General features: G+C 45.5%; 1 protein-coding gene across 3 annotated transcripts in view; it reads left to right on the forward strand.

Annotated features, from left to right (window-relative positions):
- EPS8L2 (EPS8 signaling adaptor L2) overlaps positions 1 to 12,264 on the forward strand; it is a 192,228-nt gene that overhangs the window by 107,876 nt on the left and 72,088 nt on the right. For all 3 annotated transcript variants that reach the window (XM_083165378.1, XM_083165379.1, XM_083165377.1), the window contains exon 2: positions 12,074 to 12,128. In XM_083165378.1, coding sequence (XP_083021504.1) covers positions 12,085 to 12,128 — 44 coding nt within the window. In that variant the 5' untranslated portion in view covers positions 12,074 to 12,084. The remainder of the gene's footprint in view (positions 1 to 12,073; positions 12,129 to 12,264) is intronic.

Consider the following 12,264-nt stretch of genomic DNA (forward strand, 5'->3'; position numbering starts at 1 on the left):
GGTGGAAGTTACAGTTTAGGAAAGCAGGAAGCTGGGTAGTGATAGGGGTGTGTGAGTATACGGGGGACTAAAGAGAGGCTTAGGGGTGCCGTGAATTGTGGGAGGGGCGCGGGGGGTGCCGTGAATCAAGGGAGGGAGGGGGCGCAGGTGTCCACGAATCGCAGGAGAGGGCCGGGGTCCGCAAAGCGTGGGAGGGGGCGTGAATTGCGGGAGGGGGGGTTGCGTATTGCGGGAGGGGGCTTGTGCGGGGGGTGACGTGAATCATGGGAGGGGGCGTGAATCGTGGGAGGGGGGTGCGCGGGGGGGGGCCGCGAATTGTGGGAGGGGAGGCACGGGGCGCGATGAATCACCTAGTTGGTTATATATTCTTGTAGAAGGATGGTAGGATGTTGCTGTCATTCAGAATGCATTTACATAAACAGTAATAGTAGTAGTAAAAGATCTGACTTAAAGCACCTACAGTAAAACAGAACAGGTGTTATATATTATACAAAGAATTGGTTGATGATGTGTAGGTTGACGTGCACATAGTTGTCACTGGAAAAAACCTGCCACAAGAAAAAATCAACACAGAAAGGTCAACACATGTAAATGTTGACATAAGTGTGGCACTTCATTGGTGTCCATGTCGACACATGAGAATGAATATGAAAACATTCAAAAAAGAAAAATAAATCTTCAAAAACTCATGTCAACCTTTTTCATTGTCGACCATAGCCGTGTCAGTGTTTTGCATGTGCCATTTAATCCTGGGGTTGCCGTGAATCGCGAGCGGGGGTGGGGGGGAGGGAGGAGGTGAGGGGTGTCCGCGAATCACGGAAGGAGGGGTCGTGGGTGGATGCCGTGAATTGCGGGAGGGGGGGTCGCGGGGGGGGGTGTGGGTGCCGCGAATCGTGGGAGGGGGGGACGCGGGGGGTTGCAGTGAATCGTGGGTGAGTCGCGGGGGCAGGGGGTTGCCGCAATGACAGGAGGGGGGGTCAGGGGGGAATCACGGTGGGGGGGTCGTGGGGGGTGAGGGGTACCGTGAACAGCGGGAGGGGGGGCCCGGGCTGTTGGCGCAAATCGTGGGAGGGGGGGTCGCGGGATGTCACGGGTGGGGCCGCAAATCGTGGGAGTCGCCGCGAATTGCGGGGGGGTGTGCTGCGAATCGCGGGAGGGGGATCACGGGGTGGGGTGCCGAGAATCGCGGGAGGGGGGTCGCGGGGGGGTATGTGCCGTGAACACAGAAAGGTCAACACATGTAAATGTTGACATAAGTGTGGCACTTCATTGGTGTCCATGTCGACAAATGAGAATGAATATGAAAACATTGAAAAAGGGAAAATTAAATCTTGTCAACCTTTTTCATTGTCGACCATAGCCATGTCAGTGTTTTGCATGTGCCATTTAATCGTGGGGATGCCGTGAATGGGGGGGGGGGAGGGAGGTGCATACCTCCCAACATGACCCTCTCCAGGAGGGACACATTGCTCTGTTTCTGGACTTTCTTCTTAATTTATGGATTACCATCACCTGTGCTTAAACACCTTTCTTATCAATTACCCTGTTTAAAACAGGTGATGACAATCATAAATTAAGATGGAAGTCCACAAACAGAGCATTCTGTCCATCCTGGAGAGGGTCATGTTGGGAGGTATGGAGGTGTGGGGCGCTCACCTGGGGTGTCTGTTGAGTAGCTGTGTCTTTGCTGTGTAACATGGAGAGGCAGAGGGTGTCTAGCCCTGTCTGTGGGCTCACTGGGCTGGTTCTCTGTCATGTGAGTCAGTCATGTGAGTCAGAGGCTCCACCCAGCGTTACAGCTTCAGACACACTTTGAGTGACAGATGTAGCCAAATATATGAGATATATATATATATATATATATATATATATATATATATATATATATATATATATATCTGCATTCAGACACTGGAGACTGACTTACCATTTCTATTCTGGTACACTTTGAAACCTCATACAGTATTGACTTTTTTCACAAAAAACTTTTCTACATATGAGATGTTATCCATAACGCTGATACAGCCCCATTTCCCTTGCTATCACATCAATAAATGTATTTGCACACATCTGTTTTTTCCTCTCATCATTGCACATACTGTAGGGGGCATTAGTTACCATTTATTGTCTAACCACAGGTCACCCGTAGTGACATTGTTCAGTATTCTAAGGTCACGCACAGTCTTTAGCTCACACCGTACAGACACCCAGAAGGTGAGCGCAGTACCTCCCCATCTGTAAACATAATGCTGATACGCCAATTCCCAAACCCTGCGATATAGAGGTGTTGACAACAGTACCCCTGATGAAGAAGTAATTCTGTTGAAACGCGTTGGGTCTGTTCCCTTTGTGAAGGTATTGAATGGAAACTATAATGTCTGATGAATTTGAATTGATTTAATAAAAATTTTGTATTTCAAATTGTATCTATAAAGAAACAATTGTTTACATTTTTAATTGAGTTAGTGGTAGCGCACTTTACATCTTCTATCTTCAGTCCGCATTACCCTCCACTAACAGGGAGGATCTGTAACGTGCAGCTGACTTAGCGCAAACAGTCAGTCTCTCTCTCTCTCTCTCTCTCTCTCTCTCTCTCTCTCTCTCTCTCTCTCTCTCTCTCTCTCTCTCTCTCTCTCTCTCTCTCTCTCTCTCTCTCTCTCTCTCTCTCTCTCTCTCTCTCTTATATAATATACATACATACAGGTCAGGCAGAGCAGAAACTAGAATAGAGAAATGTACAGAAATATTAATCTGGAATGAGTTGAATATTCAGGTTGACTCGCAAAGGACATTTGGTAACATGTGTGGAGAGAGTTAGACCCTCCAGGTCTTCTGAAACTACACATCCCAGCATGTCTTGCAGATCTTTTAGCATTCCCTAATTACAAAACTGTAACAGCTGGTTTTGGTTTTGTCTATTGGCAAACCAACTGTGCTTTGGGAGCCAACCTGAATCTCCCCCTTGACTTTGATATTCCAATAGATGACAGCACTTATTCAGAAAGCTAGACTTGCTACGTCTAGATGTCTGGTTTCCATATTCAGGTGACTAAACACATATCGTTACCAATCTAGTTTGCTTCTGTGCTTCTCACACCTCTATTTATATGATCAGTTGTTGCTTAACTCCCCCCTAGTGCCTAAACCTAACAATCTAGTTTTAACCCTTTGAGTGCCAAGTAAATTTGTAAAAATAGGAAATCTAATCTTCTTCTTTTTTTTTATTTGACACAACATTTTTTTATTTGAATTTGTACAACAAATATGAGCGGTGCTGGCATTTTTGGCAGATATTCTGCATAGGTCTCACAGAGATGTTGACACTCAAAGGGTTAAGGTTCCTTTCCAATTCATAGGGCCTTTAATTATAATGAAGAGCAAGTGTTAAAGTGTGTGGGGGGAGGGGGACTCCTTTCCCCTAACACCGGCGACCATCTAATGATTTTGCAGGCGCTCGCAGATATAAGACACATCGCTGGTATCTTACATCCATGTCACCGAGTTTTCATGGGAATGCCCATGGAACACTGGCCGTTCCCTGCCGACCCACTCCTCTTCCCCCCCCCCCTCCCCACCAGCACTGCACCGAACGGCAAACAAGCAGCTGCACATGCGCATAAAAGTTTATGTGCATGTGCAGTCGCTCAACATCGCTCCTCTGCGCAAACACGATGCGCAGGGTGTGCTGCTTTCACACCTCTGTCTCTGTCACTCCAGCAGCTCACTGTCCATGTCCCTCAGCAGTTACATGCTGTGTCCCTCCAGCAGCTTCTAATCTCTAAGTCCCTCCATCCCCCTCTCACCCTGTCTTCAGAAAACATAGAGCCTGCTCCACTTAGTGACCCTTCTTTACCTATGCAGCGGTGATGGCATGACATCACATACGACGTGCCAGAAGAAGAAGCCGCTGGGACAGGCGTTTCTGATGGATTTACTGTTTAGGGCTATGGTAGAGGTGGAACTCAGTCCCCCCTTCCATTAGAGATGGTAGAACTCAGTTCCACCCTGCCCCCCCTCACTTTAACCCCTGCTAAGGGGCATATTTATTACAGGGAATATTGCACCAAAACTAAGCATTCTTGGGGTGCAGCAGCAGACAGCAAAGATATTTTGTATAATTTGACAATACATCAGTTGTTAAAGCCATGACCATTGTCCATAAGAAAATATAGAGATCAAGACAAGTTCCTGATTCATGATGAGTATGCCTATAAATACTACCTATATAATGGGTCGCCATGGACACCGCCAGAGGGTACCGTGCCCTTTCACATGGCAAGCTGTGCTCGCCATGCTTCGGGCACGGTGCCTCACTACTCTCGCACACTATTCTATTCTCCCTCCATGCCCTAGTGGATGGCAGGGTAGCAAATACCGCCTGTTGGCACACATTTTTGAAAAACTCATGTCAACCTTTTGACTGTTGACCTTCCCATTGTCAACCTAATGCTTGTATTGACCTTCTGACCCTGTCGACCTTAGTCATGTTGACCTATTTCATGTGTGGACCTAAGCCTCAGGTGGTGGTTACTGGGAATCCGATCCTTGGGTTGAACTTGGCACTGACATGGGTCGTCTGTGGTATGTAGGATGTGAACTGGGTTATCTGACCTGGGTCACGCTGAGAGCATACAGAGAGCCGGATCACCACTGCTGGGAAAATGATGCCATCTCCAAGTGCAGGGAAGGGAAGACTCTGCAATAACCCGGGTTCAGTCTGTGGTGTGAATGGGATTTCAAGCCGCTGTGATGTACAGTATCTTGAAACCAGGTTGAACCTGGTGGTTTTGCTGTGAAAGCGGTATACTGTATGTAAGCCCGAGAGGTTTAGGATCCTTAGATTAAAGTCATTTTAAGGACAATATTTTGTCAGATGTGTTATAATGGCTAGAGATTGAAACATCTCTAATAGCCAGGTATAGAGGCAATAATAGATGTTATTTAATGGTAAAAATTCCCAAAAACTGATAAATATGCCCTAAAGCTGGATATGTGTACGCAGCGACATCTTCCACAGCAAGACCCTAGCTAGCGATGTCCTCCTTCGGGATATCGCATTACCAGCGACATCAAGCATAAATACCAAACAATATTCCGATTTTGATGTTCCGACCCTTCGGAATCTGCAAAATCATTGTGAATATTATCTAATGCGTACTCCGCTTTAGACTCATATAGATGTTCTATTGCAACAAAGCTATACTATGGGGATGCGGTCATTTGGTCTACACCATTAGGTCGACATGGGTCTAGGTCGACATTAGTTTGACAGGTCATTAGTTCGACAGTGTCTAGGTCGACAGTCAAAAGGTGGACATGGGGTTTTTCACTGTTTTTTTGAGCTGACATGTCCCAACAGGCGGTATTTCTTGCCCTACCATCCACTAGGGCGTGGTGGGAGAATAAAAGTGTACTGAGCGCAGCGAGGCACCATGCCCGATGCATAACGAGCGCAGCCGTGCACTTTAAACTGTGTCCATGTCGACTGTGTTGACATTCAGGTCGAAAAACAGTGAAAAACCCCATATCAACCTAAACATTGTCGAACTAATGACCTGTCAAAATAGCGACCTGTCGAACTAATGACCTTTCGACCTAGAAACATGTTGACCTTTTCCCATGTCGACCTAATGACTGTCGACAATCATGCTGTAGACTAAATGATCCCAACCCTTATTGACAGGAAACACTGCTACAACCTTCCATGCTGTTATATTTCATGTCATCGTATAAAGTTATACAAGTTTTTCCAGTTTTACTGCTTGGAATGCATGGAATGTGGACAGAGCCCTCATCTTTACAATAGGAACACTTAGCTCAAAGGTGAGAAATAAGAATGGGTAGTGCTGTATAAGGCTGGTGCCTTTCAGCAGGAGAACACAAGTGAGCTGTGAGTAGATCACAAGGTTAAATGGCACAATCCTACTCGTGTGATACAAAAGTCTGACAATTCAGTTCTATACAGCTTACCATTACTATGACTCTCCCGGCTGCTACCATGAACTACCTTTGCAGGTATAACCTGTACTATGTGTATAACCCGAGGATCACCCATACCGGATAATTCCTCACGCTCCATATTTTTGCAGGACTCCTATGGTCACTAAGGCCCTTATTCTGATCGGTGCGGCCCGATCAGAATATGCGGCCAGGACCGTGCAGGCGAATCCCCGCCTTCCATACGGATCGCCACTTTCGTCCGTACGCGGATATGTGGCGGTCCGCATGAAAGTGGACGGGGATACGCCTCCTCCATCTTGGGAGCAGCCCCTGCATTCGATGGTCGCCGACCATCGAATGCAGGGCCGCACGCTCCACCAGCTCCCGCCACCCAAGACCACACGGACACTTGTCCGTATGAAATCATGTATGGGGGCGGCCAGCTGACATCCGGCGATGTCAGATGCCCACCCCCTACACATGCGTCACGGCTTCATTACCATGCATACGCCCCGCGTTTGCATGGGAACGCCCATGAAACGCGGGGCGTATGCATAGGGTAATGAGGCTAAGTAGCCCTTCACGCCCCTCTCCGCCCCCTGTGCGGCGTCTGAAGAATACGTGCGGCGAAATCGCCTGCACATGCGCAGAGTGACCTCTGCACATGCGCAGACGATAACCATCGGCGGGACGACCGCATGCAGTAAAATCCGCACCGATCAGAATAAGGCCCTAAGTAACTAATGCTGCCCATACACGCTGCTTTGTGAGCGTGCGTTCCGTGCTGTACTCTCACGGATCAAATCGCATTGCATTGTATGTGCACACGTTGTGCATGCAATGCGATGCGATTTGATGAGAACTAGGTACAAAAAGTATGTGCAAGCACATACGTTTTGTACTGTGCGATGAGGTGCGCGGGAGCGCGCACCTCAAAGCACACATCGGGTCAGCCCTTATAGCAGCGTGTATGGGCTGCTTTAGGCTGCGTAAAGTCCTAGTCCAGATAGGAGTAAAGCAGCCCATACACGCTGCTATGAGAGCTGACCCGATGTGTGCTTTGAGGTGCGCGCTCCCGCGCACCTCATCGCACAGTACAAAAAGTATGTGCTTGCACATACTTTTTGTACCTAGTTCTCATCAAATCGCATCGCATTGCATGCACAACGTGTGCACATGCAATGCAATGCGATTTGATCCGTGCTAGTACAGCACGGAAAGCACGCCCACAAAGCAGCGTGTATGGGCTGCTTTACATTGCATGTTTATGAACAGGTGGCTAACTAGAGCACACACCAATCTCTGTACCAGTTTTTATTAATAATGTATCCTTCAATAACAATATAATTATGATTTAATAATATTTAGTGTGTTATGTTAGGTATTGTTACATTAAAATATATACATTCCTCTTAGAAGATAGCGTTCCCTTTTATGTTGTTATTATTATTATTTTGCAGGGTTGCCTACCTGACCCTCTCCATGAGAAAATGCTCTGTTCCTGGACTGTATGATTGCCACATTTCTAATCAATTACCTAGCTCCCCCCAGGTGATGGCAATCATAGTACAAAATGCTCTGTTCCTGAACTTCCCTGCCAGTGGCAGTTACAGAGGTTGGACTCCAGCACAGTCCAAAATTCAAAGAGGGTGGTCACATCAACTGCCAGTGAGTCCAGGACAGTGATGTTTGAGGTGGCAGTAGGTGTGTCTCCCTTTTTGAATATTGGACAGTGGTGCAGGCTCACATCTGTAACTGCCAATGGCAGAGAAGTCCAGGAGAAGAGCGTTTTGTACCTAATTGAATGGGTCATGTTGGAGGGTATGCACTCTCCAAATATCTCACCATCTACCAGGGTACCATAATCCAGAAAGTCCCAAATGTCCAGGTACTTCCAAATGTATACAGAAGAAATGGGGACACTCACCGGCCTTGCTTGAAGCTTATTTAATATCACCCACCGGCTATTAAGTAGATTTATCCAGCATACTGGATATTAATCACTGGGCAATAGTGACGCGCGGGGCCACGTATCGCTATCACTATGGCCGCTATGCATGGAGCGATGTAGGGGCATTTTCTAGTCTAGTCAGATCGATAAGAAAATGCCCTGAAATCACCCAGTATGAAATCATTCGGTATGCTATAATAGTTGGAAGGTGTTACTGCTGACTATCTTAAGTGCAATAAAACAGTACGGAGATCATTGCAATAATGATATTACCTGGGTGTACTATACTATATGTGCCTAATCTGCACAAAATTACCGAACATGATATTCACTTGGCTCTGGATGTTGCTGTATGATGGCAGAATACTTGTTAGTTACTAGCTATATTAGTGGCACTGTTTCATTTAGAAGTTGTTTATAAAGATATAATACAGTAATGCCACGTTGTGCCATAGGTCGTATTACAGACATACAGCATACTTGCCTACTTTTGAAAACTAGTTTCAGGGAGATTATAGTTGGTAAAAGAATTTTGCAAAGTGACCCTTTGAAGGGGCGTGTTATGCTCCTCCCAAAGGGCATGTCTAGTTCCATATATGGAGAGATTGTGAAAAGAGATTGTAAACGTGGCACCTAGAAGTGTGGGTGTTCACTGCTATATCTGAGAGGAATCTTTTAAAATTACTTACAGTATATCCAAATGTAGATGAGCCCGAAAGCAGTTGGTAAGAGCTACTATACTTGGTAAAGTGCTGGGAAATGGTGCTGATGATTCAATGTAAATGTATCTCTCTCTCATTCCTTTTTCCCCAAAATGTAACCGGGTAATGCGGGCTAGGTGACATGAGGGAGATTGTTAGACTAATGTGTGAGAGAGGGAGATTGCTGCTATTTCAGGGAGTCAAAAGAGTTATTTGCTAGGGCAAAAGAAAGAATAGTCACTTTGTGGTGCACCTAAGAAATGGACACAGATAATACATAACTTTTAATTTAATTGCTATTAAATAGGTAGCGAAATAAAAGACACTTAAAACATACAAACATAATCTGACACAAACGTGTTTTAAAAAAAGGATATTTCTACCCTTACTTCGCAGGGCCCCACAACCCAAATATGTTAAGTAAATGGTAACTTTGTATTTTGTTTAATAACAAGTAAGGGTAGAAATATCCTTTTTTAAAACACGTTTGTGTCAGATTATGTTTGTATGTCTTAAGGGGAAGCGGTCATCTATTAGAATAAACTTAGGTCTACAGTCATTAGGTCGACCCCACTAGGTCGACTGGCAGGAAGGTCGACCTGACTTAAGGTCGACATGGGCCAAGGTCGACATGACTTAAGGTCGAATTTGCATAAAGGTCGACATGAGGAAGGTCGACTGGTCATAAGGTCGACATGGGTTTTTCACTGTTTTTTGAGCCGACATGTGCTGACAGGCGGTATTTCATGCCCTACCATCCACTAGGGCGTGGTGGGAGAATAAAATAGTGTGCCGAGCGCAGCGAGGCACCGTGCCCGAAGCATTGCGAGCGATGCGAGGGTCCGATTCTCATTGCCAACTGTGTCCATGTCGACTGTGTCGACATTCGGATCAAAAAACAGTGAAAAACCCATGTCGACCTTATGACCAGTTGACCTTCCTCATGTCGACCTTTATGCAAATTCGACCTTAAGTCATGTCGACCTTGGCCCATGTCGACCTTAAATCAGGTCGACCTTCCTGCCAGTCGACCTAGTGGGGTCGACCTAATGACTGTAGACCTAAGTTCATTCTGACAGATGTACCGATTCCGTCTTAAGTGTCTTATTTCGCTACCTATTTTAATAGCAATTAAATTAAAAGTTATGTATTATCTGTGTCCATTTCTTAGGTGCACCATAAAGTGACTATTCTTACTTTTGCCCTTGCAAATAACTCTTTTGCCTAAAACAATGTCCAGTGGTAGCACAACCCTTCAATAAAATTCTGCTATTTACTCGATATTTGGGGGTCCAACTAATATATTTTCTAACTATTTACCTGTGCGATTGACTTTTTCTCTAGTTTATTTCAGGGAGTCTCCTGCAGAATGCAGGAAGGTAGGCAACTACTGTATGACATACAGTAGCTCCCTGTCCTTAGAGAATTGTTTTCTATTGGAATTGGAAATACTGTACATATTTAGCTAAAATGTTTTACCAACCAATTGAAGTTATTCCGGAAATCTTAAATGTGATGGTTATGAAGATAAATATGGGTGATACAAACATATAATAATGAATTACAGGAAATTATACAGTGGAACTTGGCATTTCAAACACAAAACAGGAAAGGAAATGATTTGGTAAACACCGCTGCGCTACATTGCAGTACGAAGAACAATGCAGACAATGATATACCGTCTGTAATGTCCATTATTTATTATTATTATTATTATTATTATTCTTCATGTAAATGGAATTACCACAGGGTTGCCTACCCCAGAAAGATGGTCAACCCTCCCGGAAAGCCGGCCGGCTCCCGTGACACCCCTAACCCACTCTTAACAGGAGGGGTCCGTGGGTCAAATAACGCAAATCGTGCCATTTTTGCCCCCCCCCCCCCCATCTGACTGCCCTCTCCCAGAAAGGTAAGTATGAACTACCAGGGATCCACATTGTTTAATTACAGAGTACATAAATAAATAGGCAAAACTAGAACACATTAACTTAAAGTTCAAGACAATGTAAACATTACAGAGTATACATACTTACATGAAATTATGTAAAAGTGTTTGAATCTAAAATTAATCTTTTCCTGCAAAAAAAAGAAAAAATCAAATGGAAACCAGTGTTCTGTGGGCCTTATTCTGGTTGAGGCGGTCCAATCCGAATTCTTTCAGAAATGACCGAACGCCACGCACGGCGGTCATTCTAAGAACACACGCCCACAGGTCGTCCTCATCCGTTTGGACAGACTCACTAAGAAGAGTGAGTTTCTTCAGACTGCATCCAAACGTGCGTGTGCGGTGGGAACTCAAAGATTCTGCACGGCCTTACTGCGTCCAAATGGATGGGAAGCTATGGTACGCACCGAGTTGATTACCTCCGTAATCTATTCGGAAGTCATGCTTCTGCAACATTACACACTTATCCAATTAGCCTACCTCCTAACACATAGATTATTTTTAAATGTAATCAATTACTTCCTAATTGATAATTAAACACATTACTTGCACTTTAGATTAACCCTTACATCATGTTAAGTGTTATTACTTCATTGTTGCCCCTTTACCTGTCTTAGTGGTTCCAATTGAACCTGTGAAAAGAGTGTAATTAATCACTAATGAGTAGAGGAGTGGATTGTATTGTGGTCAGCTGCGAGTGTTTAAGGTGCGGCAGTACTTATTGGGCGATCCGAATGCCTAGCGCATGAACCAGTGCTCTCCGAGAACTGAAACTTGCTTATGGACTCCGCAGATTTCTGCCATGTTGGTTCGCTTGCACTCTGTGTCCGTTCCGAATGCACGCCTACCACTGTTCGTGTACGCCCAGTTTTGCCCACTTTGAAACCGCGCCCTTGTGTACGCCCACATGCCGTCTATATTACGCCCATATGTCCCGAGGGAGTTCGGTGCATATTTGTAGACGTATTGGTGAGAACGAGTGCGCAGACAGTACGTTGCACATGCGCATTGCATTGCCTACGCATGCACAGATAGCTAAAAAGCGCCCTCCGAAAAAATTCGGAACAGACCGCACCAAACAGAATAAGGCCCTTAAGTTCCATCATCTGAACTGTTTGGCCACCTACTGGCCCCAGATCAGATGAGTGATCAGGACAAACAACTGGCTCTACCTGTAGAAGCCAGATCCTCTAGTGCAGGGGTTCTCAAACTCGGTCCTCAGGACCCCACAGAGTTCACATTTTCCAGGGCACCTGGCAAGTGCATTCATTACTTGCTGACACATCTTAAAAGATCCACAGGTGGAGCTAATTATTTCACTTGTGATTCTGTGAGGAGACCTGCACAACATCACTGTGTGGGGTCCTGGGGACCAAGTTTGAGAACCTGTGCTCTAGTGCAGGCAGAGTAAGGTATCATTAGACCAAACAAAAACTTGAAAATATCAGTAGACCAAACAAAAACTTGAAAATCAGGCAGTAATGGAGTGACTGCTAGCCTTCCAAAGATAACACATCTCATTATTTTGTTTTGCAGCTGATGCAGCGATGAGTCAGTCAGGATCTACTGGGAGCAAGCATGGATCCGCCAAGTAAGAAATGTGATAACCATTGTGTGCTTCAGGGTGTAGTTCATATCATACTTGCCTACTGTCCTGGTTCCTGACATAGACACGCCATCTCTCGCACCTGAGAAGACTGTGCTCCCCTCCTGCAAGTGGGCACAAT

Source organism: Crinia signifera, chromosome 11 (assembly GCF_055691185.1).
Source record: "Crinia signifera chromosome 11, ASM5569118v1, whole genome shotgun sequence".
Taxonomy (NCBI): domain Eukaryota; kingdom Metazoa; phylum Chordata; class Amphibia; order Anura; family Myobatrachidae; genus Crinia; species Crinia signifera.